Consider the following 16,376-nt stretch of genomic DNA (forward strand, 5'->3'; position numbering starts at 1 on the left):
TTACTTGGTTATCACCTGTCATGAACAAGGCTAATTTGAAGAAGTTCAATCTGTAATTTCAAACAAGATATCATCATGATAAATATTGAAACTTGCTGCAATCCGTTCTATGCGTAGATTCGTTGTGCTTATCACAACTGTGACCAGAAGATTAGGTTCTTGAGACTATTTGGAAAGTATCCTTGAATAGTATACTTCATTCTAGACTTCAATGCATTTGGAAAAACGCTTCCATAAGAGGATTGTATCTAATTTATTACGAAAGTTTAAGGAAAAAGGACTGATAATAAGGGTGCCCATTGAATAAGTAGCATCTCATATTAATTGTGAAATGATAAATAACTTAGATGCCTGATTGGCTACTTTGGAAGGTAAATAAAATATGGAAATGTCATACATGACCTGATGTAATCACTGGATATGCTTGAGTTCCCTGAAATTTCGAATTGGAATCTTCTACTCTTTTGTTGTCGACGTATCAATGCATACTTACTCCAAAGTCTGAGTTCTTACAGCAGAACAACCATTGCAAAATGGATGCATAGACTGGAAGTAAATGGAAGGAACTTCGGCTCATGAGTTTATGTGGATTCAATGCCGAAAATGTTAAAAAAGCAATGAACGCCGTAGAAATGGAAGGCTGATGAAATAAGAAATGCAGTAAAAAGTTGAGTTGAGATATGCGGAAAAATCATTTCAAGAACAAGACTCAACGTTAAGGCCATCGAGCATAAAATAAATAAATGTCAAACTTCATACACGGCTCAAGTTAAAGGAAGGCCGATCTTCTAAAAAGGTAGACGGTGAATGAAAGAATAGGTCTCGCTGGCTCCCATCGGTTTCAAAGAAAGAATCCATTCGAATTCAAACATTAATTCAATTTGGAAATAAGAGAAATAAAGAGGGAAAAGAATTAAGGAGTTGAAGAGTTATAGACTTTATTTTATTATTTTAATACATTCTTATATACGTTCACATAAGTCGATTGATGAGGTGACATCACTAGATTATATTATTATAATTTATTGGTGCCATTTCATTTTTATATTTATGTGTTCGTATGTAAGTGTTTATTATAATGATAAGATAAAAATTAATAAACAATCTCTAAAGGTATGTATTATATTTTAACTCAATTATTTTATATTTCTCAATTTATTTATTTAAATAGCTCATGCGGGTCCCACAGATGTACACTGTTTCAAGTCGCTAGGTTCTCAACCCATCTGCCCAATGATGGTGATGCTCTTGTGCCTAATTCTTTTCTGACAATGCTTCCACCCCTTTGACGTGTTTTCTGCAAAGAAATTCTCCGTAGTTAAATTATATTATCATAATAAATTATTTAATGATAACTAATCACAACGGTTAACCATCTTCTCAATTCCATGAATTCATGACAAATGATCAACTAACTTGTTATCTTCATTTTGAAATTATAACAACTAACCATCTTACCATTTCACAGGATTATAACCAAATTAATTGTCAACTGACTTCATGTGAACCTCAATGGCTATATTTTAAATTAGGTCAGAAATTGGGATGTAACAGCTCGACCACCGCTTGAGCTCCGGTCAGGTTTTTTTTTTTTTTTTTTTTTTTTAAATTCAAGCCTTATGAAGGCCCTGGCAGTCTTTTCGCTCTACCTTGGGCATACAGGGGTATTTTTTCAATCCGAAAGAAGCGCCGGAAAGCTGATTCAAAGACATAGATGATGGTATATGTATTTTTTGAAATTTTTTTCAGTTTAGTGCCTATTTTTTTGGTTTAAGTCAAACGATGTCTTCACTCTTCTGGGGGCATAACTTGCTTGTTATAGCTCCGTTTTTCAATCTGGAAAAAGCATCAGAAAGCTCTTCTCAAGCACTTTCCAAATTCTCTATCATTTCACCAATATTTTATACTAGGTATTTTTGATACACAACTAAAGTCGTTTTGCTCTATTACTGTATACGCATTCCTTCTGCAAGTTGGGGTTCGGTTTTTTGAAATGTGGGGGGTGTTTTTTCATTATTTTTTGTTATAATAGTAGTATATCAAAAAACTTCAAAACCTCTTCTTAAAACAATGGCTGAGACCTCTTCTTGTCTAGTACTTCTAAACCCACACAACTATCACAAATAGAAGTCTCATATGCAGTGGATGCTCCGTTCAAAGGGTTTGTGGTCTTGTTTAGATACAGTGCAGCTAGCATTTCAAAGTCAATATCAGACTTTGCAGCACATGAATAAGATGGATAAAGCCATGGGTCTAATTTCTTTGAGTGTTTCAAACAGATTATAGTTTCATCTTGATGAGTGTTCCACTCCTCAAGAAATGTGGGACAAGCTCAACGACTTGTTTGGTACCATCAACGAGTTCAGACTTCATATTGAGGCAGAGCTTACTTCTCTTGTACCTAATGCTTTCCCCTCTATTGAGAAATTTCTTGTGAGGTTCAAACAACAAAGTACTTTGTTACAGGGATGCAGGAAAGAGAAGACAAATAAGGAGTGCATCTATCTGATTCTATCAAAGCTTCGAGGAAACTTCCAGATTTTCTCTTCTACTTTCCATTCTACTATGGATGCCTTAGGTCCCAGATTTATCGTGCAAACTTTTGAGGTCTTTTGTGATCAATTGACTAGAGAGCAGTCCAAGCTTACATAGTTGGATACTATCACCGGTTCAAAGACACAGGCATTGGTTGCTCAAACATCTATAGGGAAGCCAAAGCAAAAATCGAAGCCCAAGACAGATTCAATAGGCAATGAGAGTTCCCCCAAGCCTACTCCTAAATCAGATGCTCAGAAACCCTCTTCGAAGGGTAAATCTTTTTAGTCTGGTGAGTCTTCCTCCAAGACTATGAAGTACCAAGTGATCCTCGTAGTTTTTGTCGCAAGGAAGGACATCCAGTTTCCAGGTGTTGGAAACGTCTTGAGGCTTTAGAGGAGGCCATGCAGCAAGATAGTATTGCTTCTCTGAAGCCACCACCTCCTCCTTTAGGGAAAGGATATGCTCATTCTGCACGAGCATTGTCTTCTACAAATACTTGGATTCTTGATTCGGGTGCTTCACACCATATGACACAGTCACCTAATTTGGTTACCTCAATTGCTCAGAGTGTTACTACACAGATTGCAGTTGGTGATTCTACACAAATTTCAGTCACAATTTTAGGAACTATCTTTTTTGAGGGTGGTTCACTACAGGATGGTCTCTTGGTTCTAGCCATTTCTATGAACCTCCTATCTATCTTTCAAATTTGTCATTCTGGCTCTAGTAAGACAGTTTAGTTCTCACCACATGATGTGGTTATTCGAGACCTCCATGATCCTGATCTGGTTGTTGCTACTAGGAGTGTTGATCTTCAATCTCACTTATATTAGGTTGATGGCTTTAAGAGCTCTGATTCTACAGGTGTTTGTCTCATTGCTCCTGCAGACACAGTGAGCAAGCTTTGGCATGAGCATTTTGGCCATGTCAACTACAGATATCTACACTAAATGAGTACACAGGAGCTAGTGATTGGGCTACCTCAGATCTCTTGTACTGACAATATTTGTCAAGGTTGTGCACTTGGCAAACATCACAGAGATCCATTTCCAGCAGGTAGATCCGCACGTGCTAAGGCACCATTAGAGTTAATACATAGTGATCTTATGTCATTCCCCACTCCATATTTTCCAGGTGCTTGATATGTGCTTACCTTCATAGATGAGTTCTCTAGACGCACATGGGTGTACTTTTTGAAGTACAAGTCTGATGTCTTTGATTCATTTCGAATCTTTAAGACATTTGTGGAGAAGCAGTCTGGTCTATCTATTAGGTGTATACGCACTAACAATGGGGGGAATATGTGAATCAATCTTTCAAAGATTTTTGCACTAAGCATGGTTTATAACATCAGTTCATAGTTCCCGATACCCCTCAGCAGAATGGGGTTGTAGAAAGAAAGAACAAGACATTACAGGAGATGGCCAATTGTATGATACAGTCTCGAGCTATGAGTTATTCATTTTGGGCTGAGGCTACCAATTGTGCCAATTATATTCAAAATTGGATGCCTCACAAGGCATTGCGACACAGGACTCCTGAGGAGGCTTGGACTCATGCCAAGACAAATGTTTCTACTTTCCACATTTTTGGTAGTGAGGCTTGGAAATTTATTCCAGATGCTCAACGGAAAGTCATGGAGAGGAAGAGTCGACCACTCATCTTTGTTGGCTACTGTAACAAATGAATTTTCATAACCAATTTTAATCTCCTAATAATCTGTTTTAATTAGTAACTGATTCTATTTCACATGACAATGACTTCCATTAACTTAATATAACTATGATAAAAGTAACTATTTCTAATCTATGTTTCACATTCATCTCATATATCGAGATCAAAAGGAATAAATAAAAATACACAAATACATTGCTAATAATTTAACCATTTCTAAGTGATATCATATTCAGTTGAAAATAAAGTAACGACTAAGTTTCTTAACTAAATTATATCAACTGAAATATTTATTAAATGTAAATGTCAATATTTACTTTATCTAGAAAACTAAACAATCTAATTATTCTTCTAAGGGTTAAAAATAAAAGTGTAAAAGACACATACAACAATAACAAAAGAATCCCTTTATCTTGTTGTTTAAGCCCCAGCATTGGTGAGAGGAGAAGTATTGACATAGACTTAACCTCCCAACCTTGGACCATACTTATCCCCACACATCCTAACTTATTAGAATAGCCCTCCCTACCTCGAAATCGGGCTTGGGATGTTATTTAGTCCAACCATCCGAGATACCAGGTGGTTGAGTGCCTAATCAGTTATACCTATATAACTGATGTCTGCGAACCAACAAAAGATCTTAAGATTATCACATATGCCTAAAACTACCTTGGCCAAGGATTTCAGTTGGGTTCGTGAACCCGATCTCCACCACTCGACTTGACAACAGATTTTACTACCGGGACATGCATGAGCTATTAATTATTCATTATTCAAATCTGATTCCATTGTTGATTCTTGCCGATTAATTCCACCTCTTCACCCTTCCATGGCTTCTATGCCCAGGTGAATCCTAGGTGTCTGAAAGATTATGATCACCTTGTTATTATATACACCTGTTCACCATTCCATGGCTTCTTTGCCGGCAAATTCCTCGGTGTTCATAAGATTATGGACATTCTAATATTATTTACACCTCTTCACCAATTCTATGGCATCTTGCCAGTGAATTCCTTGGTGTTACAAGTACTCTGAATGTGTTTGAAAATTGTGATAACATGTGCATTGATGTTGATTCATGCATTTCAATCAACCTTTCTACAGCTACCATTTGAAGTCATAAATGTTGATACTTGATAAGGATTTGAAAGGATCTAAATGTAATACAGGGAATTAACAGCAAGGTACCAAAAATTATCTCAAACTGCCTGTAAAGCCGACTATGGTTGGATATGAATTTGAAGAGAGTTATGTTCTTGAAAACACATTTAATCTTAGCCTATTATTTATACGGTCTAGCAACAGACATTATAATCAGTGAAATCGAACTATGAACAGCATTGCTTCCTTGATATACCATTCAGCATTTAAAGAGGGAAATTTGTCTACAATCAAGCTTAGACTTAGTAGAGGTAATAAAATAGAACAAGACACATGACCTGCGATATGAATATGGCTCTTCCTCCCGCGGCTGGAACTCCTGTTCACCCGATGTATGATACTTTTCTCAGAGTTCCTATCGCCGGTAGAGTTAAGGAAAAATGGGAAATTGGGAGTATGAAATACTGGATGCTTATTCTACCAAGAACATCCAAACTCAGCCTGGAATATTTCATAGCAAAAAGAAAAAGAGAGAAAGAAAGAGTGGAGAAAGCATTGATCTCCAAATCGATTCATGGCATTCTTTAATGGTTGGCCGAGACTCCTTGGCTACCATCAGTTATCAAGAAGACCATTCGAATACATCATAAATTCGAATTTGAAAAGGAGAGAAATAAAGAGGGAAAGGAGTTGAAGAGTTTTAAAGTTATTTTATTATTATAATATACTCTTATATACGTTCACATAAGCATATTGATGAGGTGACATCATTAGATTATATTATTATAATTTATTGGTGCTATTTCATTCTTATATTTATGTGTTCGTATCTAAGTGTTTATTATAATGATAAAATAAGAAAATTTAATAATAAATTTCTAAAGGTATGAATTATATTTTAGTTTAGATTATTTTATGTTTTTATTATATTGTTTCCCTAAAAGCTCATGCGGTCCCATAATGTAACCTGTGGACAACTCTTTGTATCCTTTCTAAGGGAGTCTTAGGTCATACTTGTTGATCCTAATGACTAAACCAAACGACCATCCCATTTCGATGATCCCGTTTAGCAATGCTTCCCCTCTCTTCAGTCTTCTCTTGCAATCACCCAAGCAAAACATTCTCGCCAAAACATGAATTCAAAAATATATTGATCGTTAATTCAAATCAAACAACTGATCTAATATCAGTTATAGGTTACTGATCATTTCATCAATGTCTATAAATAACTAACTCATTTCACATGATTATAAAAAGAAATAATTTGTTAACGGTTGGTACAATGTATATAAATAACTAACTCATTTCACATGATCAGGGAAAGAAATAATTCGTTAAACCAATAGTTATGACCAAATTAAAAATTAGGGCAAAATTTGGGATGTAACATACCCTCCCCCTTAGATTTTTCATCGTCCTCGATGAACCTAACAACAAAACTTAAGCAATACTTGATCAGCTTATAACTTTATACGGAAGAAAAGAAATATTCAGTTTCCAGTTCTAGAGAAAAGATGGGGGTATTTTTTAAAATTTTCATGATAATCCTCCCAAGTGGCATTATCCTCAGCATACTAGTCCCACTGGACCTTGCACTGAATCACCTCCCAATTTCGTAAGCGTAGCTTACGCACCTCGAGTATTCGAAGTGGTCTTACCTCTACCACCCTTGGTTCTCGCACCTGCAATAATTTCCAATCGATCATATGATCATGGTAATGTACTTTTTAAGATATGACACATAGAAGACGTCATGCATCCTGGCAAGGGCTGGTGGTAAAGCAATTTTGTAAGCTATTGGGTTTACAACTTCCAGTATTTCAAAGGGTCCCACATATCTCGGAGCTAATTTAGCATTCTTACCAAACTTGATGGTACTCTTCTGAGTTTTAACTCTTAATAATACCTTCTCCCCTATTGAAAATTCTTTGGGTGTTCTTCTAGCATCAACATAACTTTTTTGTCTATCGTTAGCTTCCTTTAATCTTTGATGAATCTAGATTACCTGCTCTTCCATTTCTTGAAGCATTTCAGGTCCAACAATGATTCTATCTTCCAACCGATTCCAACTCACCGGAGTTCTACATTTACAACCATACAAGGCCTCAAAGGGAGCCATCTTAATGGTGGACTGATGGAGTTGTTATATGCAAATTCTACCAAGTGTAAGTATGTCTCCCATTGGTACTATCGGTCCATACAGTATACTCTCAGAAGATCTTCTAATACCTGATTCACCCTTTCCATTTGACCATCTGTCTCAGGATGATAAACTAAACTAATGTTTAATTTAGTACTCAAAGCTGAAAATAATGTTTGCCAAAATCTAGAAGTTATCCTAACATCCCTATTTGAAATAATTTTCTCTAGAATTTCATGTAATCTGAAAATTTCTTTCATGAATTTATGAGCAATCTCTGGTGCTCCATCAGTTAAATTCCCTAGTATAAAATGAGCAACCTTTGTCAATCTATCAACCACGACCAAAATGGTATTGTGTCGATTTCACGTCATAGGTAATCCTTGTATGAAATCCATGGATATTACCTACCATTTCCACTCGAGTACCTCATTAGGGTGTAACAAACCTACTGGGTACCGATGTTCTACTTTTACTCTCTAGCATTCCAAACAACTTGCAACAAACTCTATTATCTCCCTTTTCATCCATTTCCAAAAATATAGGGGTTTTATATCAGATAGCATTTTTGTTACTCCGGGTGTCCTGGATATGGGGTTGAATGGAATTCTCCTAAAATCAATTTTCGGAGTTCATGGTCGTTGGGTACATAGATCCTATTGTGATATCTTAAAAATACATCCTCTTCTAAACTAAACTCTGAATACTTGGAATCTTGTGGATCCTTAATAAGAGATAGACTAATTTTTGCATAGAACTCATCATGTGCTAAGTGTTGTAAAATCTGATCCCTTAACATCAAGTTTACAGTAGCTATTGCAGGGATGTGTCTTCTCTAACTTAGAGTATCTGCCACCTTATTTTCCTTGCCTTTAATATAGCTTATGTCAAACTCGTAATGTGCTTAAAATTCCAACGACTTCCTTTGTCTAGCATTTAGATTTGGTTGGGTGAAGATATACTTTAAACCGTGATGATCGGATCTAAGTTCAAAAGGTTTCTTGATTAAGTAATGTCTCTACATTTGCAAGGCATGCATAATAGTTGCTAATTCAAAATCATCAGGTGCGTAATTATGTTCATCGTATTTCAGTTTCCTAGATTCATAAGCAATAACCTATTCATCCTATATTAACACACCTCCTAATCCTTCTCCAGGTGCATCTATTATAACTACGAACTGCTTTTGGGGATTGGGTACCTTTAATATGGGTGTTGTAGTTAGTTTTTCTTTCAAAAACTCGAAGGCTGATTGACATTTTTCTGTCCAGATAAATTTCTTCCCCTTCCTTTGAAGCGATGTGATCAGATAGGCTATCCTTGAGAAATTTCTGACAAATTTTATATAGAATTCTGCTAATCCCATAAAGCTTCTAACTTCTGATACATTTCTAGGTATAGGCCATTCCTTAATTGCTTCTATTTTTGATAGATGTACGGCTATGCCTTGAGCTGATATGTTGTGCCCTAAATACTAAATTTTCTTTTGATAAAAAGTGCACTTAGATAATTTTTCATACAACTTATGTTCTCTTAATCTTTGCAAAACAATTTCTAAATGCCTTTGATGTTCTTCCTCGTTCTTAGAATAGATTAAAATATCATCTATAAAGACCGACATAAACTTATCCAGGCAGTCTTGAAATATGTTGTTCATTAAGTTCATAAAAATTGTTGGGGCATTGGTTAACCCAAATGGCAATACTATAAACTCATAATGTTCATACCTAGTTCTGAACGCGGTTTTATGTATATCTTCATCCTTTATACGAAGCTAGTGGTAACCTGACCTCAAATCAATTTTTGAAAACACTATCATGCGCTTCATTTGATCAAAGAGATCATCTACCCTAGCAATGGATACCGGTTTTTGATGGTGACTTTATTGAGCATTTTGTAATCTATGCATAATCTCATGGTTCCATCCTTCTTCCTCACAAACAATACTGGGGCTCCCCATGGTGAGACACTGGGCCGTATCAGTTTCTTATCTAACATATCTTGAAGTTGGATCTATAATTCCATTAATTCTATAGTTGTCATCCTATATAGTGCCCGAGATATGGGTTCTGCTCCTAGTATCAAATCTATGGTGAAATCAAATGCTCAGGAAGGGGGCAGTCCAGGAAGTTCTTTAGAAAACACATCTTGATAATTCTTTAAATAGGAATATTTTTCCTTGAAAGATTCTTTTAACTTTTCTTTGATTTCCCCATCCTAAAAAATATAGTCGTCTCCATAAGTGGTTGTTTTAGGTTCTCTTGTGTCCTCAATTCTGACTGCAAAGATCTCACAGCTCTTTCTTCCATATCTTTTAAGTTGCATTGCAAAAATCTATTTTGATTTAATTTCATGTTTAATCCCTGCAATGCTTGTTGGTCTTCCTTGATCATCCACACAGTTTACAATTTTGGCAAGACAATCTACCTTGGCCTTATGCTCACTGAGCCAATTTATTCCTATGATAATGTTGTAAGACCCAAGAGGTGCTACATACAAATTCAATTCTATTGAAAAATTTGGAAAGTCAACCTAAGCTTCAAATAGGCACTGCTCTACCTTAGCCCTTGACCGGTTTGCATACTCGATTGTCTATGGTTTTGCCATAAAACTAGATCTTTTTGAAAACCTACTTAACAGTCTAGGTGATATAAAACATTCAGAAACTCCAGTATCAATTAAAAGGACACAGGGTTTCTGTAGATCTTACCCGGAGTTTCAATAGGGCCTATCTGTTGTTCCGCCTGCCTATTATCCAAGGCTGCATGAATCCTCTGCTGAAAAACTTGTTGTTGTTGCGGTAGAGGTGGTCGTTGTGGCTGGTTGGCGTTGGGTTTACTGCGGCACTTACTAGCATAATGATCTCCTCCACAGGTAAAACATCCTCCAAATGGTCCATTCTTTTCATTATTTTTGTTATTCTTATTTGTATTGAAATTTCTTTTAACATCCTTAACCCCATTACCCTTTGACTCTAGTTTGTTGTACTTATAGTCGTTAAATTGCCTTTTCTGGAGTCCAAAATCAGCACCCTTTGAATTCTAGGTTTTTTCTCTTATTGTCTCGGATGGAGTCATCTTTCCTAATCTTATGTTCTTGCTGAACAACCTTCTCTAAAGCTTCCTCTATGGTTCTGGGAGCGAGAACATCAACAACTCTTATCCTATTGTTCAATCCCATAATGAATTTTCTTACTTTCAGATTGGTGTCTTGCTGATACGATGGTACATATTTTAACAGTCAGGTGAACTTCTCCCAATACTTATGTACAGACATGTCTCCTTGCTTGGAAATCTAAAAGTTTCTGATCATAAAAAGTTTCAGGCAACCAGCGGTTGCTGAAAATGGCTACAAATTTTTCCTAGGTGATCTCAGTGGTCTTTATATTTTGCTCAACTTTGGTGTTTCCCCACTAGGTTGCAGCTTCTCCGGTAAAATGATATATTCCCCAAACTACTTTTGAGGTTTCAGAGAAATTCCTAATTTCAAAATATTGTTCCATCTCAATTAACCAAACTTCTGCTTCCTCCCCGGACTCAGAACCGGAAAACTTGGGTGGTTTGATTTTCTTAATGACTGTTGACAGATCAGCCACTATTTCTTGTTTCTTTTGTTTTTCTGATTGTTTGGGTGAGAAAGTTTTCTTGTTATGCTCGGAGACTTCCATCTCTGCTCTAGGAGGTGGTGAGGATTGAGTTTCCTCACGGTTTTGCCCCATTTGGGCTGCCATTTCATTCATTCTTCTTTCCATGTTTTCCAACTTCAGTTGCGTTTCTTGCAAGATCTGAAGTAAAAAGTCATTAGAAGATTGAGTGTTCTCACGAATTATGTCTTGATCTACAACATTTTCATTGTTGTTCATTTTAAGTTTACTGTTTTCACCTATTAATTTAACAAATTTGTGTCAATTAAGTGGGGAAAAGAAGAAATTTTCAAAAAAAAAAAAGAAAGAGTCTTACAAGTTCATGAATTGCAAGAATTAATAACTTAATAAACTTAATACTTTGTTGCTTCACTTAGAGCAACCCTATTTACAAAATTTCCTCTATTGAGGATGTTTACATCAAAACTAATTAGTCTTGCTTTGCAGCACTTAATTTTGGCTCAAATTGGTACATATCTCGCACCATCCAGGATCTATGGAACTGTAAAAGAGAATTGCTCTGCCGAGCGTTCTAGTTTTGGATCAACTTGTTTCTGTATGTTGCATTGCTAGCAGGAGTCCACTTAACTCTTTCTTTCTTCATTCGTTGTATTGCCTGGTTCAAAGTTTCGTTGTCTTGGGGCATGGAACAGCAGGTGTAGTCATATTTTGGCATGTTTTTAATTAAATAAGGAAAGATGGGGTGTCGAGTCTTCTTGCGGGGTGTTTTACGTACTTGCATCCTGTGCAATCAGTCCAGAAGTTTCAAGTTTCATAGAAGGTAGGGTGCCCTAGGTTCAATGTCGAACCCAGCACTCTGATACCATATGTAACAAACGAATTTTCATAACCAATTTAAATCTCCTAATAATCAATTTTAATTAGTAATTGATTCTATTTCACATGACAATGACTTCCATTAACTTAATATAACTATGATAAAAGTAATTTTTTCTAATCTAACTATGTTTCACGTTCAACTGATATACCAAGATCAAAAGGAATAAATAAAAATATACAAATACATTGCTAACAATTTAACCATTTCTAAGTGATATCATATTCAGTTGAAAATAAAGTAACGACTAACTTTCTTAACTAAATTATATCAACTGAAATATTTATTCAATGTAAATGTCAATATCTACTTATCTAGAAAACTAAATTATCTAATTATTCTTCTAAGGGTTAAAAGTAAAAGTGTAAAAGAAACATACAGTAATAATAGAAGAATCCCTTTATCTTGTTGTTCAAGCCTCGGCATTGGTGAGAGGAGAAGCATTGACATACACTTAACCTCCCACCCTCGGACCATACTTATCCCCACACATCCTAACTTATCAAAATGGCCCTTCCTACCTCAATATTGGGCTTGGGATGTTCTTTAGTCCAGCCATCCGAGCTACCAAGTGGTTGAGTGCCCAATCAGTTATACCTATATAACTGACGTCTATGGACAAACAAAAGATCTTAAGACTGGCACATATGCCTAAAACTACCTTGGCCAAGGATTTCAGTTGAGTTCGTGAACCCGATCTCCACCACTCGACTTGACAACGGATTTCATTACCGGGACATGCATGAGCTATTAATTATTCATTATTCAAATATGATTCCATTGTTGATTCTTGCAGGTTAATTCCACCTCTTCACCCTTCCGTGGCTTCTATGCCCAAGTGAATCCTAGGTGTCTAAAAGATTATGATCACCTTGTTATTATATACACCTCTTCACCATTCCATGGCTTATTTACTAGTGAATTCCTCGGTGTTCGTAAGATTATAGACATTCTGATATTATTTACACCTCTTCACCAATTCTATGGCATCTTGTCGATGAATTCCTTGGTGTTACAAGTACTCTGAATGTGTTTGAAAATTGTGATAACATGTGCATTGATGTTGATTCATACATTTCAATCAAGGTTTCTACAGCTACCATTTGAATTCATAAATGTTGATACTTGATGAGGATATGAAAGGATCTAAATGTAATACACGGAATTAATAGCAAGGTACCAAAAATTATCTCAGACTGGATGTAAAGCCGACTATGGTTGGATATGGATTTGAAGAGAGTTATGTTCTTGAAAACGCATTTAATCTTAGCCTATTATTTATACGGTCTAGCAACAGATATTATAATCAGTGAAATCGAACTATGAACAGCATTGCTTCCTTGGTATACCATTCAGCATTTAAAGAGGGAAATTCGTCTACAATCAGGCTTAGACTTAGCAGAGGTAATAAAATAGAACAAGACACATGACCTGTGATATGAATATGGCTCTTCCTCCCGCGGCTGGAACTCTTGTTCACCCGCTGTATGATACTTTTCTCAGACTTCCTATCACCGGTAGAGTTAAGGAAAAATGGGAAATTGGGAGTATGAAATACTGGATGCTTATTCTACCGAGAACATCCAAACTCAGCCTGGAATATTTCATAGCAAAAAGAAAAAGAGAGAAAGAAAGAGTGGAGAAAGGATTGATCTCCAAATCGATTCATGGCATTCTTTAATGGTTGGCCGAGACTCCTCGGCTACCATCAGTTATCAAGAAGACCATTCGAATACATCATAAATTCGAATTTGAAAAGGAGAGAAATAAAGAGGGAAAGGAGTTGAAGAGTTTTAAACTTATTTTATTATTATAATATGCTCTTATATACGTTCACATAAGTATATCGATGAGGTGACATCATTAGATTATATTATTATAATTTATTGGTGCCATTTCATTTTTATATTTATGTGTTTGTATTTAAGTGTTTATTATAATGATAAAATAAGAAAATTTAATAATAAATTTCTAAAGGTATGAATTATATTTTAGTTTAGATTATTTTATGTTTTTATTATATTGTTTCCTTAATAAGCCATGCAGTCCCATAATGTAACTTGTGGACAAGTCTTCGTATCCTTTCCAAGGGAGTCTTAGGTCATACCTGTCGATTCTGATGACTGAACCAAACAACCATCATGTTCTGATGATCCCGTTTAGTAATGCTTCCCCTCTCTTAAGTATTCTCCTGCAATCACCCAAGCAAAACATTCTCGCCAAAACATTAATTCAAAAATATATTGATCGTTAATTCAAATCAAGCAACTGCTAGTCATCTAATATCAGTTATAGGTTACTGATCATTTCATCAATCTCTATAAATAACTAACTCATTTCACATGATTATGAAAAGAAATAATTCATTAACAATTGGTACAACGTATATAAATAACTAACTCGTTTCACATGATCAGGAAAAGAAATAATTCGTTAACAATTGATACAACGTATATAAATAACTAACTCATTTCACGTGATCAAGAAAAATAATTCGTAAACCAACAATTATGACCAAATTAAAAATTAGGGCAAAATTTGGGATGTAGTAGCTACTGTGAGGATGTGAAGGCGTACAAGTTGTTTGATCCTGATTCCAGAGATGTCTTGTTTTAGTGAGATGTTCAATTTGATGAGCGTTATCCTTAGATGGAGCCAACATCACCAACTTCTCCCTCACTACCCATTACTTCCTCTACTCCTCAAGATTATGCATCCTCTAAGGAAGACCTTGATATTGATCCCCCTTCACCACCTCCACCAGTTGTTCAGCGACTGCCAAGTGGGCTTGTGCTATTGTTGATGCAATAGGACCTATGGCAAGTGATCCTACAGATTCCCGTTGCACTCGTGCTCAAACTTCTAGTAGTAGACTCTTAAGTCATGCCATTTCAAATGATCCACAGAATTTTTCACAGGCGACAAGACACTTAGAGTGTGATAGGGCTACGGATGAGAAGTACTCTTCTTTGATGAAGAACCACACATGGATCTTTGTCCTTTTCCAAAAGGAAGAAAGTTGGTTCAGTGCCGGTGAGTGTACTGTACCAAGTATATTGCAGATGGTTCTATTGATAGGTACTAGGCACGTCCTGTTGCAAAGGATTTTCCATAGGTTGAGGGTATTGATTACTTCGAGACCTTTGCTCCTATTGCCAAGATGAATTCTATTCACCTTGTACTCTTGCAGCTTCATAGGGATGGACAATTTTTTAGATGGACGTGAAGAGTGCCTTTTTGCATGGAGACCTTCATGAGGAGACCAATATGGAGCAGCCTCATGATTTTGTGTAGGACTCTTCATTGTTATGCAGGCTTTGGAGGTCTTTATACAGTCTCAAACAGGCCCCTCGGGTTTGTTATGAGAAGATGGATTCCTTCTTGCTTTCTTCATAATTCACTCGATGTCATTCCGATCCTAGAATTTACATTCAACATCATTGGGCTAACTTATTGATACTTGTGCTTTTTATGTAGATGATCTCATCATTACAGGTAGCTCATCCTCCATGATATAGTGTTCAATGAGCCTTGAGAGAGCAGTTTAAGATGACATACCTTGGACTTCTGCACTATTTTTTGGGCCTACAGGTTGTTCAATCTTCGGATGGGATAGTCATACTCCAACAAAAGTATGCTCTTGATATGCTTCAGAGATTCAACATGCTTCATTGCAAGCTTGCTCCCACACCTTTTCAGTCGAATGTTGCTTTATCTACCACTTGCACTACTCTTACAATGGATTCCACTTTATACAGATAGCTTGTAGGTAGTTTGGTGTACCTAACTCACACATGTCCTAATATTTCCTTTGCGGTTGGACTTGTCATTAGCAAGCTTCCAAAAGTATCTTGAGGTACATTCGAGGTACATGTTATGGCATTCACTACACATCAAGGGATCCTCACATTTTTGGTTACACAAACTCAGACTAGGCTAGTGATATTGATGATGACAAGTCTACTTCTGGATTTGTCTTTTGTCTTGGTTTTGGTCCTATCACATGGGCTTGCAAGAAGTAGCATGCTCGCGAATTATCATCTACAAAGGCAAAGTGCAGGGCAGATGTGCGAGCTAGTTAGGAGGTTTTGTGGCTTCAACAGTTGATGACAGAGTTTGGATTTCCTCCTAATAGTCCCACCTTTCTGTGGTGTGACAATCAAAGTGCTATATACATTTCCCGCAATCCAGTTAAGCATCAACGGACCAAGCACATTGAGCTTCACATGCACTTCATCAGGCATCTGATTTAAGACGGTGCTGAGTACACTCCCACTGATGAGCAAGTTGCAGACATCTTCACTAAACCTTTTCCATCCCCATGGTATCTTCAATTGTGTTCTATGCTTGGGGTGAAGGAAGTTGTCCTTGGGTGGTCTCATTGATGATTCCTTCCTTCTTTTCTTGCTATCTCTTTTTGGAGTAGGGTTTTTCCCATGTGG

The 16,376-nt window shown here is 36.4% G+C and overlaps 1 protein-coding gene across 4 annotated transcripts in view; it reads right to left on the minus strand.

Annotated features, from left to right (window-relative positions):
• The window catches only part of LOC149572790 (protein DETOXIFICATION 16-like), a 71,454-nt gene that overhangs the window by 16,437 nt on the left and 38,641 nt on the right, over positions 1 to 16,376 (minus strand). The window contains exon 7 of one of the 4 annotated variants that reach the window (XM_089813863.1): positions 14,070 to 14,125. The exons of the other annotated variants lie outside the window; for them this stretch is intronic. Coding sequence (XP_089669989.1) covers positions 14,114 to 14,125 — 12 coding nt within the window. The 3' untranslated portion in view covers positions 14,070 to 14,113. Of the gene's footprint in view, positions 1 to 14,069; positions 14,126 to 16,376 lie in introns of those variants that run through there. 4 annotated transcript variants of the gene reach the window in all.

Source organism: Cupressus sempervirens, chromosome 2 (genome assembly GCF_028749045.1).
Source record: "Cupressus sempervirens isolate cs-2001-9-10 chromosome 2, ASM2874904v1, whole genome shotgun sequence".
Lineage (NCBI taxonomy): Eukaryota > Viridiplantae > Streptophyta > Pinopsida > Cupressales > Cupressaceae > Cupressus > Cupressus sempervirens.